We start from the raw sequence: 16,602 nt of genomic DNA, 5'->3' as shown, positions 1-16,602 counted from the left end.
AGTCTTCCTCACAGAAATAAGCGCTGATGCCAACCAGGTCCTGGTGTCCCAGCCGACCGTGATGAGACACGGAGGGGTGGATTGCTGGGAGAGGACTGAATGACACTCCAGGTCTGTCCGGGGCCTGCTTTATCGTGATTTTCTTTCCCAAGGCTTACCGGCTTGCCGACTTCTGTCCTCTGGCCTCGTCATCCATGGCTCCTAGTATGGGGCCCAGGGAGCCCAGTGGGGCAGGGCTGGGGATGTTTTTGGGGTCAGGAGCTCATGAGCTGAGGACCTCTAGGGTTATCAGTCCCCTTTCATCACACCCCCACTCCACTGCGCTCTGCCCCATGGGGCCGGGAGGAGCCAGTAAACAGCCATTCCCAGCCCAAGGCCAAGAACTCCCGCCCAGGCTGCCCAAGCCAGATGTGCCACACCCCTCTGGCAGGCAGCTTGACTGAACAGTGGGGAGGAGGGCAGGGAGAGATTCCCCCAGAGGGCCAGAACAGCCCTCTGACGCTGGCTGGGCTTGTTGCCGGGCTAGGGCTCTGGGCTTGGAGAGGGGAGAAGAATGACTTCAGCTGGGACCCTTTCCCTTTCTGAGTTCTGGCTCTCAAGAGAGGTGGACTGGGGACAGACCAGGCAGCTTCTGCCATGGCCGGGCCTCTTCTGCTCTGAATTTTCCCTAGATCCGTTAGAAGCTAATCCGGCAAGGGAGGGGCCAGTGTGCTTTGTGAGGCTGTCTGCCACTTGTCAGGGAAAATGATGCTTATTGTCATAACAAGCCGTTACCCTTGAGCATGGTGCTTTATGGGCTCCGTTCTCATCCTCTGCCTGTACCTGGGGAGTAACCGTGGGCGGGGCAGGGGAGGTGCTAGACCCTCGTTTATCTTCTTCCTCTGGATTTTGACCTATGATTGTTTGAAAGTTATTTTCCCCTTGTCTAATCATGAGTTCTGGCACCTTCTACCCACTGGGGTTTTGTTTTGCCTTTAGAAACTTCACAGCCATGACAGCTCCTTCAGATATTTGAAGATATTCTACCCTATACTTCCTCCTCCGTCATCCCAGGAAATCTTCAGACCTCTGTGGATGACTCTTAACAAGATTACCAGACACCCCAGTGTATATAGCCAGAGATGCTGGCAGAGTCAAGGTTATGACCTGGGGTCACTTTCCTGGGCATGGCCGAGCTGGTCTCCTCACTCCCACTGGGGTTGCCCAGCCCCTCACGGAGGTGTGATGCCCCATTAGACAGCTCTCTCTCTGTAAACGTCAGCAAGTCCCACCCCCTAGATCCCACAGTCCCTTCCTCTCAGACTGGCCCATTGTTTCCCGGATACTGTGTACACCCAGGCTGTCTTGTCCAAACCCCTCACTTCCATCTGGGGACTATGAGGCCCGGAGAAGGCCACTGATGGTCCTAAGACTGCCAGTCTAGAAAGCTGGTCTCTAGACTCCCATCCCAGAGATCCCAGAGATCCTTTAGCCAGAGAACCAGGATGGGGTGGATATAGGGGACAGGTGTGTGACGGACCATCACCCAGGGCAGCTCAAAGATGCCGTGACCAAGGCCGGAGAGCATGTTTTCTGAACCTCATGTCTGTTCTCCAAGCCCACGGGGGAGGAGATTTTGTAAACCAGACTTTATGGAGTTGTCCAAGCAGAGCAAGCAAGCCCAGGACCCAGGGGAGAAGCCTGGGTGTTTGCTGGTCAGCCTGGAAGGCCAGTCTGCTCCTCTTCTGTTTACTGGGCAGATTCCACTGCCCTGACTTTGCTTTAGTTGGGGGGGCCTCTTTCCCCGGGCTTTAGGGGAAGGGCTAGATTTGGGGTCGTAGGCAGATAAGGCTGGAAGATAAGCTGGTATGGGGAGCTCTGCTGACTTAGTAGGGTGGGAGAGGCAGGCTTCCGGGGGCAGAGTAGGCTTGAGATGACTGGGCTTTAGGGCTTCCGGCATGCCCCTTCAAACATGCCTTAAATTGAACCCCAAATCCCTTCCCTGTTTCTCCTCCCATCTAAGCCTTGGCTACTGCAGTTGACAAGGGACTGGGTCCCCTCCCTGGAAGGTCAGTGACAGAGATAATTTGGAAGGTCGCCAGCAGGGGGCTGAGATGGGAAAACACGGGAGGTGAGACCTCAGAATAGGAGAGGACTCACCTGCTCCTCCTGGTGTGGGATAAGAGGTACTGGGTCAAGTCCAGAGCTGGGCAGTGCCCAGCCCCCACTCTCAGTCCACCCCCTCACCCCCAACCTCAGCTGAAGCTCCCAGAATAAAGTGTCTGGAATATCAGAACCTGGGTCCTGCTGCCTGGTCCAGCCAACAGGGGCACGGCTGGGCTCCTGCACCTGCTGGCTTCACTACCCTCTGCTGTCTTTGTCTCGGCTCTGGGCTTTATCTCTGCTCCCTTCTGCCTCCCCACCATCTCAACATATAGTCTGTCTCTCTTTGAATTTTGAGACAATCTAAAACTTCAGAAAAGTGTCAAATACAGTGCAGAGAGCCTTCCCCGCTGCCCCTGAACTATTTGAGAGTAGCTGACCCATTGCTGTACCCTCTCTGAAGGCTATGCTATGCTAAGTCACTTCATTCGTGTCCAACTCTGTGTGACCCCATAGACAGCAGCCCACCAGGCTTCCCCGTCCCTGGGATTCTCCAGGCAAGAACACTGGAGTGGGTTGCCATTTCCTTCTCCAATGCGTGAAAGTGAAAGTGAAGTCGCTCAGTCAGGTCCGACTCTTAGCGACCCCATGGACTGCAGTCCACCAGACTCCTCCGTCCATGGGATTCTCCAGGCAAGAGTACTGGAGTGGGGTGCCATTGCCTTCTCCCACCCTCTCTGAATACGGCCCTATTTTCCTACAAGGACTTTTCCTACCTAACCCAGCACAGCCATCCAAGTCAGAAAATTGCCACTGATGAGTGACTACCTTCTCATCCTTGGTCTCCGCTGAAGATCGGCCAGTTGTCCTCCTGATGTCCTTTAGGGGAGTGGAAAGAATCCAGTTCAGAATCAGTGGTGGCATTTGGTTGTCAGGTCTCTTTAGTCTCCTTCAGTCTGGAAGTCTCCTTAGCCTTTCCTTGACTTTAGTGACCTTGTCACTTTGGAAGATTATAAGCCGCTTCACTGGTAGACTGTCCCTCCGTTGGGGTCGGTCCGATGCTTCCTCTTGATTAGATTCAGCTTGTGTGTCTTTGGCTGGAGTATCGCAGAAGTGATGTTCTGTTCTCATTCCATCCCCTCCCTAGCGCACGATCTCCACTCATCCCCTTACCGGTGACGTTAGCTTTGATCACTTGATTAAAGCGGAGCCTGCCAGGCAGAGTTACTTTTTTCTCCTTTGTAATTTATAAGCATGATGTGGGGAGGTGCTCTGAGCCTCGTAAATGCTCTGTTCCTCACCAGCCTTTCAGTGTTTTCACTTATTTCACGTATCAGTATGGACTGCCATTACTGTCAGCATGTATTTTGATGAATCACTACTATCATGATGTATTGATGCTCACGTCTTCCCAGATCTGAGCAGCCCCTTCAAGCTGGCTCCTGTGTCCTTTTTGTCTGTCTGTTCCCCTTTGAGACTCTGGTTCCCTTTATAGTCTCTGTGTTTCCATCTAATCATTCTCATTCTCTGTATGTGCTTGCTTGTCTCTGCCTTTGTTTCTGCCTTTATCTTGATCCTCTTTTTTTTTTCTTCTCCGACTGTTGCTTTTCTCTTTGTCTCTGTCTCTCTTTGTATTTTCCTCTTTTGTTTCTGTCTCTCTCTCCCTCTGCCTCTCTCTGTCTTTCTGCCTCTTTCCCTGCTGGCTTTCTGCCTCTCCTTTCATCTGTTTTTCTCTGTGTCTCTCGTGGCTCCATCTCCTTTACCCAGGACTCAGCACTACAGGGCTCTCAGCTGCAAGCCCTGGACATGCTGGGTTTGTATTCCAACCTACAGGCATTGCACACATTTATGTATGTCTATTTGCTATCAAAACTTTCTGGGACTCTGCCAGCCGTCCCCTGAGCACCTAGAGCTGGGAGGCTCAGACTGGGGTGCTGGGAGGGGGACTTGGAGAAAAAGAATCTTCTCCCTGGAACGGTGGGGTGTGCAGTCGCATCTGTGTGTGCCCATGCGTGTGCCGGGGGCTTTGGAAAGTTCTGTGCCTGGGGAGCCAGTGGGGCAGCTCAGTGTCTATGCTCTGCTGGCCCCTGCTGCCTGAGCCGGGGAATAAATCCAGTCAGACACCAGGGGGAGGTGCCTGGGAGAGGAGCAGCGTCTGCACTCAGGGCGTGGTTTCCTGGGGTGTCCTTGGAACAGCCTGTGCCTGGGCTGGGGGCTGCGGGTGGGAGGAGGGAGGGGGTCTTAAGCAGCGTGGAGGACTTTGTGACTTAGAGTGTGTTTACATCTGTGGTCACAAGGGGGTGTGGAGCCCAACCTCGCACTGTCTGGAGGGGGCAACTGAGGCCCCGTTAGTGGTCGGCTGGCGGCTGGCCCAGAGCTCACAGAAAGCCAGACATAGAGAAGGCTTGGACTGCCAGCCTGTCTCTCATCCCATGTGTGTGGTGGTGTCATTTTAAAAAGGATATTTAGGGACTTCTCTGGTGGTCCAGTGGTTAAGACTCCACACTTCCAGTGCAGGGTGGAGGTTCAGTCCTTGGTCAGGGAACTGAGATCCTACATGCTGCATGCAGCTAAAAGAAAATTTTTAAAAAAGGGTATTTAACCTATTGATATTTTCATAATGTAAAGAAGAGGAAATAGAAATAAAGATGGAAGAAGACTTCTGGGCTGAGGCAGGGAGTAATAATGAGGATTCGAGAGAGAACTGAGGGGCAGTGCACTCACAGGGGTGAGACGTTGAGGGCCGTCAGCAGGGGTGGATGAAGTTAGCTGCATGTGCACGGGGAGTACTATGCAGCGGCGAGAAGGAGGGCGCTGCTGTTCTGTGTGACCACAGGGGTGAATCTCACAGGTTCTTGCGGAGTCAAGGAAGCAGACAGAGGAGTATATACGGTGCCATTCTATCATATGAGGTTTAAAAACCTGGCAGAATGGGTCTTTGGTGACAGAAGCCAATAGAGCTTACCTTGGGGTGATAGTGACTGAGGTCACCAGGGAGCCTCCAGGGGTGTGAACCCAGGGGGCATACATGTGTCAGATTGTATTGAGCAGCACGCTTAAAATCAGTGCACTTTGCTAATACAGAAAGAGTGGTTAAGAAACCATGGAGGAGCCTGTGGTGCCTGGATGCTGGGGTTTTTGGTTGTCTGAGCCCCACTGCCGTCTGGGAGTCTGGGTCACACCCATAGCTTTCTCTTTCCATGGGCACCTCCTTCCAGAAATGGGCTCAGGCCCTTCACGGCTGAAGGGGCTCTCACTTCTCCTTCCCCCAGTGCTGGCCTGCTTCTCCCTCGGTCTCCCAGCTCTTTCCCCAGGAGCCCAGCCTGACCTCTGTGCCTCTCCTCCCACAGCCAGAGGACCTGGAGGCCCCCAAGACTCACCACTTCAAGGTGAAGACCTTCAAGAAGGTGAAGCCCTGTGGGATCTGCCGACAGGTCATCACCCGAGAGGGCTGCACCTGCAAAGGTGAGTGGCTGGCGGGGCCGTGGGGGAGGGGAGCGTGTCTTTGTGGAAATGAGAGGCTTGGGGCCCTGGCGGGGCTGGGATGTCCTTGGGGTTCCAAGTGGGTGCCTGGTTCTCATTTGGGAGGAGAGGCTGAGCACACGGATGGCGAGCATGTAGGTGTGTGTGAATGGCACATGGCAGGTGATGGATGGCATGGAAATAGCATGTAGTTTGTGTGTGGATGACATGAAGAAGGTATGTGGGTGGCCTACAGATAGCATGTGAATGGCATGGGGAAGGCGTTTGGATAGTACGTGGTGGCAGGTGGGTGGTGTGTGGCTGGTGTGCGGCTGGAGCGTGGAGGGTGTGTGAAGGGGTGTGGTTGGCCTGTGGATGTCATGTGGTTGGTGTGTGGCTGGTGTGTTCAGGGCGTGTGGAAGGTGTCTGGGGGCGTGTGCCTTGGCACTGGGAGTACTGCAAAGATGCCAAGCCACAGTCCTTCCCTTGTGGCAACTGAGGGGAGAGTCTAAGAGGCCCCCAGCTGGCCTCGGCAGAGGGCCTGCTGGCTGGCAGGATTTTGCAGTCATTGTTTTCACATGTTCCTGGAACCGCCTGGGCTCGGCTGTCACTGCCACCAGAGGAGTCCGTGTCTTGTCCCAGATCACATGGTGAAATCAGCAGGAAGCCCCTGTGCCCAGTCTCGGCGACTGACACCATCACCTACATACTTGCCACCGGCTGCCTCCCTCTGTCGTCTCCCATCAATTGCCAGCACCTCTCCCCGCTCCCATACAGCTTGAGTCCCTGAGTTTCTCATCTTATGTGACTTCTCTCGCTTGGGTGACTGACAGAAGCCCTTCTGCCTCTCGCATCCCCACCCACCCTCTCAGCTCACCTCCATGCCAGCTTCCCTGGGACTCGGCGTCAGTTCCCTGGGTTTCGCCTCGGGAGCCCCCACGCCCTCAAGGCAAAGCGCAGACACCTTCCTGCAGCCGTGCAGTCTGGTGGACTCGCCCCTTGCCAGCTCCCCTGCCCCCCAAGTGCACAGTGAAACCAGCTGCACCTCTTGTACTTCCCGAGTACGCCAAGTATGTCAAACATGCCAAAGCGCCAGGCTCTTTCTTTCCTGGAGCCTTCTTTCTAGCCGGGCTCTCCCCCTCCCTTCCCTCCATGCCCGTGTCCCAGTGAGACTGGGAAGATGGGTGTCAGACCCTAGGGAACAGTGATGAAAACAGTAGTGAAGCACACAGACACGTGATTTCATGCAGGGCTCATGGCATGTGGGAGGTGATCGTGTCATCTCTGTGCTACAGCCGAAGGAACTAAGGTTCCAAGTAGTCAAGTCTCTTGCCCAGACACGCAGCTGGCTGGGTCGGAGTGGTGTTTCCAGCCTGTGTGCTCTCTGGGCAAGGAGCGCTTCCTAGATGAGGAGTTTCTGCTGGTGTTGAAGTTGGAGTGGATGGATGGAAGTGTGTGAGTGTGTGCATGCATTTGGAGTGCATTCCAGGCAAGCCTGATACAGGCCAAGGGCAGAGTTTTATGATCCTTAACTGCAGGATTGGGACACCCAGACTCTGGGGGCCAGCAGGAAGGAACATATGTAATACCCAAATTAGCCGCATGGTGGCACCCTCCTCCCAAGTGGTCTGGCTGGGATGTGTTTAGTCGCTTGGTGCTGTCCGACTCTTTGCAACCCCATGGACTATAGCCCACCAGGCTCCTCTGTCCATGGAATTCTCCAGGCAAGAATACTGGAGTGGGTTGCCATGCCCTCTTCCAGGGGATCTTCCCAACCCAGGGATTGAACCCAGGTCTCCCGCGTTGCAGGTGGATTCTTTATCTTCTGAGGATGGATGGTGCTTAAGAGTCAGAGCTGGGAGAAGTCCATCACCAGCTCCCGGAGCTTGCTCAAACTCATGTCCATTGAGTCGGTGATGCCATCCAACCATCGCATCCTCTGTCGTCCCCTTCTCCCATTTTCGATGCTGGGAAAGATTGAAGGTGGGAGGAGAAGGGGACAACAGAGGATGCGATGGGTGGATGGCATCACTGACTCGATGGACATGAGTTTGAGTAAGCTCTGGGAGTTGGTGATGGACAGGGAAGCCTGGGGTGCTGCAGTCCATGGAGTCGCAGAGTTGGACATGACTGAGCAACTGAACTGAACTGGGAGAAGTCAAGGAGGTATTGCCTAAGGTGGGGTCTTGCATGTTGCTTGCATCATAGCCCCCACCTCATCCTGTCTCTTGAACCTGCTCCTGTTAACCTCTGGCCCACCCCCAGTTCCCTCCTTCCTTTCCCAGTGCTTCTTCCCTTCACCCCAGTGACACACAACACTGCTCTGATAGGAGGCGGCACAGGGCTGGGAGTAGAAGAAGTCCTGACACGCTCACTGGATGACCGTGGGCACTCCGGCTGCATGTTCTGTGATAGTCTGTGGTCTTAGGTTCCCAGGATGACCTGGCTAGAGGGCCTGGGTGGAGCAGGGGCTTTGACCCCATGTGAATGGAAGGCTCCCACAGTGAGCAAAGATGTCCTGGGTCTCATCTGGTTTGGAGCCTGGCCCTGCCAGTGTGAACCAGACTGGAGGGCGGGTAGCCAAGAGGGCTGCCAGGCTGGTTTGGTAGCTCTGAGTGAATGAGTGGCGAGAAGGAAGAAGCCGGGGCCACTCTCCAGAGGCACCAGCAGGTGTCAGAACTGGGCCACGGAAGGCCCAGGGGCCTCCAGCCCTGCAAGGGAAGACAGAAGACTCCTCGCTCTTCAGGCCACATGTACACCCCCAGTGAGACAGGTGAGGTCACCAGGTTTGGGGGCAGGGTTGGGGCCACTAGGCTTAATGGCAGGAGATGCAGAAGTGGACCGACTGTCTGTGGTTTAGAACCAGGAGGTCATGGTGGCATGAGACTCACTTATCCATCCCTTTCTCCCTCCCTCCACCCACCCATTTATCCATCCACCCACCCATCCATCCAGGGTCACCAGAAACGGTTGCACAGGTCATTCACTGGCTGAGGGGTGAGTTCTCCAAGGCCAAACCAAAGGATTTGTTGTGCTCTCTAGCTCATGGCAAATAGATGGAGAAACAGTGGAAACAGTGGCAGACTTTATTTTGGGGGGCTCCCAAATTACTGTAGATAGTGACTCCAGCCATGAAATAAAAAGATGCTTTCCTTGGAAGAAAAGTTATGACCAACCTAGACAGCATATTAAAAAGCAGAGACATTACTTTGCCAACAAAGGTCCGTCTAGTCAAGGCTATGGTTTTCCAAGTAGTCATGTATGGATGTGAGAGTTGGACTATAAAGAAAGCTGAGAGATGAAGAATTGATGCTTTTGTGGTGTTGGAGAAGACTCTTGAGAGTCCATTGGACTGCAACCAGATCCAACCAGTTGGATTTAGGGTTGCATCCCTAGATCCAACCAGTCCATCCTAAAGGAAATCAGTCCTGAATGTTCATTGGAAGGACTGATGTTGAAGCTAAAACTTCAGTACTTTGGCTACCTGATGCGAAGGGCCAACTCATTTGAAAAGACCCTGATGCTGGGAAAGATTGAAGGCAGGAGGAGAAGGGGACGACAGAGGATGAGATGGTTGGATGGCATCACCGACTCAATGAAAATGAGTTTGAGTAAACTCCGGGAGCTGGTGATGGACAGAAAGGCCTGATGTGCTGCAGTCCATGGGGTCGCAAAGAGTTGGATATGACCGAGCAACTGAACTGAACTGAACTAGCTCTTCTTCCTGTCTTCAAGTCTCAGGCTGCAACACAGTGATTCTCTGGATTAGTGGTTAGGGGTTCAGGGTTGAGTGTCAAGGCCCTGCATGCACAATCTCCATAGGGCTTGCAATGTTGAGGGAACTTTTGCTGCAGGCAGGGGCAGTGAGGACACCAGCCCAGACCTAGAAAGATGGGGGCTCTGGGTCCTGTCTCCCACTGGCTGCCCTGCCCCATAGCTCCCCACACGCGCCTGCCTTTCACTGTTTAACAGACTATGGCTGAAGGAGGTGGGGTGGGAGACAAGGTCGGGAAGAGAGTCAGGGAACCCGGGGTCTAGTTCTGATTCTGAGAGGCTCAAAGGTGAACGAGGCAGACAGAATGGAGGTGGGTGGACATGTGAGTGCCAACATGACGGATATACAGGCAAAGTGGTGGCCATGAGACCGTGGCTGGTCTTCCTCCCAGGTATCAAAGAGTTAATAATAAACCCAGTCCTCTCTCTGAGGGGGTGATTGTGAGGAGCACTGAGATTCTTTGTGTGGCTGTAAAGGGAGGCCTGGCGTGCTGCGATTCATGGGGTCGCAAAGAGTTGGACACGACTAAGTGACTGAACTGAACTGAACTGAGAGTGACCCCTGGTGTCAGGACTAAGTCTCCCCATGGGGAGATGTAGGTAGATGAGACAGCGGGAGAAGAGGCCTCTGGGGCCTTTGTCAGTGGCCTATCCTTGACTTCTGGGGCTGGCCATGCGTAGGCCAGGTGAGCTCAGATAAATCTCTTCCCCTGTCGGGCATCAGTTTTGTCATCTTTAGAAAAAGGGTTGGACCAAGAATATCCACTGAGGCCCAGACCGTGGGAGGCCCTGGAGAATTCCCTTGTTGGCATCTGCAGAGTCTGGAAAACTCTCCCAATGTAGGCCCACCCTCCACCACCTGCGTGCAGGCGTGCACCCATCTGACAGTCGTGAACTGGGCCCCTCTGGGCCGTATGCCATGCTGGAGCCAAAACCCAGCTCCTAACCTGGGAAGACAGACGTGCTGTTGGGCAATTCCAGAGCCCAGTGTGTGTGAAAGGCTGCCTCTGACTTAGCAGATTTTCCTGTCAGTCTTCAGTAGGGAATCCATATGTTGTCTGGATCTTGAAGAATGTGTAGGAGTTCCTCAGTCCAAACAGAGGATTTCCCACAGGTCCCTGGGGGGCAGTGCTCTAGGGAGTCTAGGGCCTGGACCAATGGCCTCAGCCTCCCACCAGGCTGATATCCAAGGGAGGAGACCAGAATGGCAGCTCAAGAGCCCAAGACTGCCATCCAGCCTTGAGTGGGGCCCAGACTTAAGAGCCCTCCCCTTCTTCGTCAGCTTGCAAGGTGAGGGCTGTCATCTGCAGTGTCCCCGAGAGTGGGATGTACCTGGGGAAGATGCTTCAGCCCTTAATGGGACAAGTCCACCTAGATGCCCTCACTAGCTGGGTTTGGGGAAACCTTGTTTCAGGATTTCTCCTCTTTCCTGGGAATCCCAGCTTCCAGCCTGTGTCCCAGTCACTCCTTGGAGTCATTGGAAGCAGCCTGGTCAAGTGGGAAGACACTGGGTTCTAGTCCTGGCTTCCTCTTGCCTGGCTGTGTGACCTTGAGTGAGACGCTTAACCTCTCTGGGCCTAGTTTTCCTGGTTCTCCAAACGAGGGGTTGCACTAGATCTGAGGCTCTAAACTGAGTTCCAGAGGAACTATAAGGTTCTTCAGGGCCTGAGAAGGTGGGAAAAAGGGGGAAATCAAGGGTAGGCTTAAGGACCTGGGGCCCTGGAACCTCTGCCCACTTTACTTGGAGCAGCCCTGGTTTCAAGAGTTAAATATATCAGCGAGCAGAATGGTGGTGGTCCTGCATTTGATTCAGACATCCTAGATTCAAATCCCAACTTTTACTAGTGAGAGCAGCTTGCTTCATCTTTCTGTGCCTCTGTTACCTAACCTTTCAAATAAGACACACAGCAAACCTTCCTCCTTGAGTTACTGTGGGAATTACCTGAGACAATATATGTAAAGTGCTCAGAACAGATCCTGGCACATAACAAGCATTCAATAAATGCCAACCAATATCATTGACTGCAGCCACTAAATTAAAAGACGCTTGTTCCTTGAAAGAAAAGCTATGGCAAACCTAGACAGCATATTCAAAAGCACAGACATCACTCTGCTGACAAAGGTCTGTCTAGTCAAACCTATGGTTTTTCTAGTAGTCATAGATGGACGTGAGAGTTGGACCATGAAGAAGGCTGAATGCCGAAGAACTGAAGCTTTCAAACTGTGGTGCCAGAGAAGACTTTTGAGAGTCCCTTGGACTGCAAGGAGATCCAACCAGTCAATCCTAAAGGAGATCAACCCTGAATATTCATTGGAAGGACTGATGATGAAGCTGAAGCTCCAATACTTTGGTTACCTGATGTGGAGAGCCAACTGATTGGAAAAGACCCTGATGCTGGGAAAAACTGAAGGCAGGAGAAGGGGGTGACAGAGGATAAGATGGTTGGATGGCATCACTGACTCAATGGACATGAGTTTAAGCACACTCTGGGAGATAGTGAAGGACACGGAGGCCTGGCGTGCTGCAGTTCATGCAGTTGCAAAGAGTCGGATACGACTTAGTGATTGAACAATATCATTGAGGGGGCTTCTCTGGTGGCTCAGTGGTAAAGATTCCACCTGCCAATTCAGGAGACATGGGTTAAAGCCCTGGGTGAGGAAGATCCCCTGGAGAAGGAAATGGCAACCCACTCTAGTATTCTTACCTGGGAAATTTCCATGGACAGAGGAACCTGGTGCGCTAGAGTCCTTGGGATTCAAGAGAGACAGACATGACTTAGCAGTTAAACAACATCATTGAGATTCCATGTAAGAGTCCAGCTGCATCAAGAGTTTGGCTACAAAAACAAAAACCACTGGATGGGGTGACCTAGAAGGTTTCTTCTTGCTTCAACTTCAGAGCCACACCATACGCACTCCCCCTACCACCCCAAGTCATCTTGCATTAGGGTTCTCCAGAGAAGCAGAACTAATAAGGTAGGTAGGTAGGTAGGTAGGTAGATATTTATTGTCAAGAATTGGCTCACGTGATTGTAGAGGCTTGGCAAGTCCAACATCTGCAGGGCAGACAGTCAGGTTGGAGACCCAGGGGAGAGTTACCGTTCAAGTCTAAAAGCCGGCAGAATTCCTTCTGTCTTGGGGAGCTCAGTCTCTGCCTTTCAAGCCTTCAACTGATTGGATGAGGCCCACCCACATTATGGCCGGCAGTGTGCTTCACTCACAATCTACTGAAAGCTGACACCTAATATAAACCATCACACACCTCCAGGCCATGCCACAGAAATAAGCAAGGCAGGGAAGAGCTGTGAGGCCTGGTGGGCAGGAGGCAGGTTTCTGCCAGCTGGGGAAGGAGCAGAGGCCTGCCGGGCACGCAGGCGTTTTATCGCCAGGGTCAGGTGCACACGGAGGCTCTGCGCTCATTTTCCGACCCGAGGCCAGGAGGAAAAGGCCATTTAGATCCCAACAATGTTGGCTTCCTGTGTTCCCAAGAGGCAGGAAGCCACCCCAGGACAGAGTCCAGGCCGCCCAGTGAGGCAGGAGTCAGCCAAGGGCTGGGGTTGGGGTGCTCCTCCCCACAGGTGACCTACAGACCCCTCCCCACTCCAAGGCTTTTGGCTCCATCTCAGGCTCTATTGTGAAGGGGCAGTGTTGACACCCACTGGCCAAGATGGGGCTTCTGGGCTCCATGAGCTTTGGTTTGACAGGGTCCCTCCCCAGAGGTCCTCATCTTGCAGGGTCCCTGGCCTTCTGTGGGTGTGCTCAGGTGGCGTTGATCCTGAGATGTGTGTCCAGGATATCTGAGGGGTGCTAGGAGGGGGAGGTTGGAGTTCTGCGCTTGTTCCCCTGGAACAGGGGTCAGAGATGCAGGGGACTTTAAAGCAGGCAAGTGAGTGTGGACAGGTCATGGTGGGGCCACCAAGTATCCAGAGAGAGCTGTTCTGTTGCATGGCACTCCAGCTGAGAGAAGAAGCCTTTGTATTTTAAACATTGAGGCAGTTAATGAAGACAAGGGCCCAGGCCCAATCTGCCCTGGAGGCTGCTAGTTGGCTGCCTCATTTTCTGAGCAGAAGTCTGAGACTCAGAGAGGGGAGTGACTTGCTTTGGGTCACACAGCTGTAATAGCAGTCAGGACTAGAACCCAGTTCTCCTGACTCCGAGTTTTTCCATCTAATGGTACAAAGGTGATGGAGATGCTGCTGGTCCAACTAACCCTTATACAGAACAACCTCTGGGCTGGCCAGGTATATTAACTTATTTAGTTCTCACAACAACTCTGTGAGGTCGATGCTTTTATTACCCCCATTTTAGAAATGAGGAGATGAAGGGTCAGAGTGGTTAAGTAACTTGTCCCAGATCACAGAGCTGGTGCATGACCTGCGTCTGAGCTGAGAGTCAGTCTACATGCAGCCAGGTAGGAAAGTGGGTAGATAGAAAGCAGGAGCCCTGGGGGAGTAGGTGAGGATAAATCAACTCCTTCAGTGCTCTCACCCTTTGCCAGGCTTGATCGTAGGTGGTGTTTGCCCTGAAGCACTTAGGAAGACTGACTGTGGTCCCCACCTGCCTTCTCCCCACAGGGGGTGGAGCTGAAGAGTGAAGCTCCCTACCCTCACTTGCATGTTTTCCATTGCTTCAGAATGTCAGCCCTGGTCCCAAGGGTTTAGGCTGCAGAGAATCCTTCCAGTTTGAAATTTACTCCACATTTATTGAGGCTCATCTATGCCAGACCCAGTACTAGGGGAAGGGGCAGGACACAAAGCTACAGAGTTAAAAAGGACCTCCCTTTCTGTCTTAAACAGTTGAATGTGGGGGAGAACAAATAATAACGGAATGCTTAGTCCTCCAAGGTGATAAGAGCTTTGTTGTGGGTTGAGGATTCTTGGAGCACAGAGGAGAGAGGGACCATCTTTGAATGCTTTATTATCCAGGGTGAGCATTTTGAACTGGGCCTTGAAGGATGTATGGGAGTTCACCATTCCAGACATAAGCCTTGTTGACTCAGAGTCTGTGGAGTTTGGTGTGGCAGGGACAGATCTCTTTATGGGCAGTGGCTGGAGGTGGAGGCAAGACGTAGGCTTAATAAGTGTGTTGAGCTGGACAGAGGGTTCTAAGCAGGGGTGTGATATGATCAGTTTGTTCCTTGGAATGGCCTGTGACTCAGTGAATTGAAGGGAGACAAGGCTGGCAGGGGGATGTGGCCCAGGGAAGGATAATTGGTCTGAACTGGTACAGTGGTAGAAAAGGAGGTTTGAGACTCAGCAGCCTCTTTGGATGACTGACTGCTTGGTAAGGTAATGAAAGGGAAGAAGGAATTACAGAGAGGAATATACATATAGTCAGGGAGCGAGGAAGGACCCAAAGGATGGCCTCTAGTACTAGTTCTCAGCGTCAGCCTTTGGCCTCTTGCTTTCTGAAGGATCCTGTGCTCTGGTATCTGTATTAGTTAGCTGTAGCTGTGTAACAAATCACCCTAAGTCTTAGCAGTTTACATCAAGTACAAAATTATTCTCTCACATAGATTCTGTGGGTCAGGGATTCATGAGTAGGGCCTCACCCACATACCTGGGTGGTTTGGACTTGGGTGTCTCATAAAGTTACTGTCAAGATAGCTGGGGCTGTAGTCATCAGAGGGCCTGATGGAGTAAAGATCCACTTCCAAGGTGGTTCAGTTGTGTGCCAGTCAACCTGGTGCTGGCTGGCAGCAGGAGGACTCAGTTGTTCCCCCACACGGCCCCCGCATTGGGCTGAGTGTCCTCATGACACAGTGACTGGCTTCCCCGAGAGTGAGCAATCCAGGAGACAAAGGCTGATAACTTAGCTTCAGAGGTTATACACTATCTTTTCTATAATATACGATTGGTCTATAAACCAGTTCATCGTGTGAGGGGACTGCAGAAGGGTGTGCTTACTGGGAGGTGATTCACACTGGGGCCACCTTGGAGGCTGCCTGCTGCGGTTCCCTTTCTGTGACCCATTTGAACGCATCATTGATCCGAGAAGTGAGAAGCCAGCTGATCAGCATATTTCAAATTACAGCAGGAGGGATGCAAGTTGGAGAGTAGGAATACTGCCCTATGGGAGAATACCGGAGACAGGTGACCAAGATTGTAAAGGCGCCTTCCCTGGAGGGGGCTCGGGGCAAGAGGATTTCCTTGGGTTTGGGATTTCCTTGGGTTTGGGAGCAGGTGCTTCTTAAGGCATAAAAATTCATCTGTGGGGGCTTGACCACACTGGGGCTGCCTGGAACGTGCCACTTGAATTCCATTTGCCAAGCTTTTGTCTTTTGAGCTGGAGGCTGGGGAGGTATTTCTTTGCTCCCCACTGTAGAGCTTTCAAAGACAAGCTCTTTGCATTCCAGCACGTAGGGAGCACTCAGCACATTGTACTGCAATTGCCCAACGATTTCCCCATCTGCCCTCCACTCAAGGGCATTTACTGAGTGTCTGCCCACTGTGTGACAGGCAGGGCTGCCCTGTATAGTCATGCAGGCCGCTCAGTGCCGAGGGTGCCTGCCCAAGAGAGTCCTGGAATTAGTCTGTGCCTTGTTCACCAAGCCATGCATCCAGGCACAGGGCTGGGCCCACCTGGAGAAAGGACATCTTTGTGCCATTCCCACAAAGACAAGGTTGTCAGTGTCCTGGGGGCTGGTCTGCCCAGAGGGTGGGACTTTTTCTAAAAGATGTTGTTTGGCACCGTGTGCTTGTAGCACACACTGATCTAGCTGCTGGGGATACAGGGTGAACAAGACAGACATGTTCCCTGCCCTCATCAGTCTAGTGTGGGGAGGTGTACTATATACAGGTAAGCAGGAATTCCCCAAGATGACTTCAGATTGTGAGCTGTGCTAAGAGGAGTTTTATCAGGGTACTGCTAAGAAAGAATAACGGGGAGCCTACTGTAATTTGAGTGGTCATGGAAAGACCCTTTGGAAGAGATAGCTTTCAGTGGATTCTAGAAGTAGAAGATGGATGTGGATCGGTGAACAGTGGAGAGCTGGGGTGAGGAAGAGCCTTCCAGGCAGTGAGGACAGCAAGTGCAAAGGCCCTGAGGTAGGAAAGAGCCTGATGCACGCTGTGAACGTCAGGAGTATGAAGTCTGATGCTGGAAGAAGATGGAGTCCTGGCTCTCACTGTGCTTCCAGTGTCTAGACTGGGCTTGGAGGCCTGGAGTGGACCCTTAGGGATGTCTTTAAAATTTTTTAACTTACTATTTTTGGCTATTCTGGGTCTTCACTGCTGCACAGGCTTTTCTCTAATTGTGGCGAGCAGGGGCTATTCTTCGTTGTGG

At 52.7% G+C, this 16,602-nt stretch overlaps 1 protein-coding gene across 16 annotated transcripts in view; it reads left to right on the top strand.

Moving 5' to 3' along the window:
• The window catches only part of TNS1 (tensin 1), a 266,797-nt gene that overhangs the window by 57,222 nt on the left and 192,973 nt on the right, over positions 1 to 16,602 (top strand). For all 16 annotated transcript variants that reach the window (NM_001434864.1, NM_001434866.1, NM_001434863.1 and 13 more), the window contains one exon: positions 5,433 to 5,547. Coding sequence is in view for 2 of the 16 variants with exons in the window: in NM_001434860.1 (NP_001421789.1) it covers positions 5,433 to 5,547 (115 nt within the window). In the remaining 14 variants the exon portion in view is untranslated. Of the gene's footprint in view, positions 1 to 5,432; positions 5,548 to 16,602 lie in introns of those variants that run through there.

The sequence above is a fragment of the Bos taurus genome, chromosome 2, assembly GCF_002263795.3.
Source record: "Bos taurus isolate L1 Dominette 01449 registration number 42190680 breed Hereford chromosome 2, ARS-UCD2.0, whole genome shotgun sequence".
Lineage (NCBI taxonomy): Eukaryota > Metazoa > Chordata > Mammalia > Artiodactyla > Bovidae > Bos > Bos taurus.
This window is presented reverse-complemented; position numbering and strand designations above follow the sequence as displayed.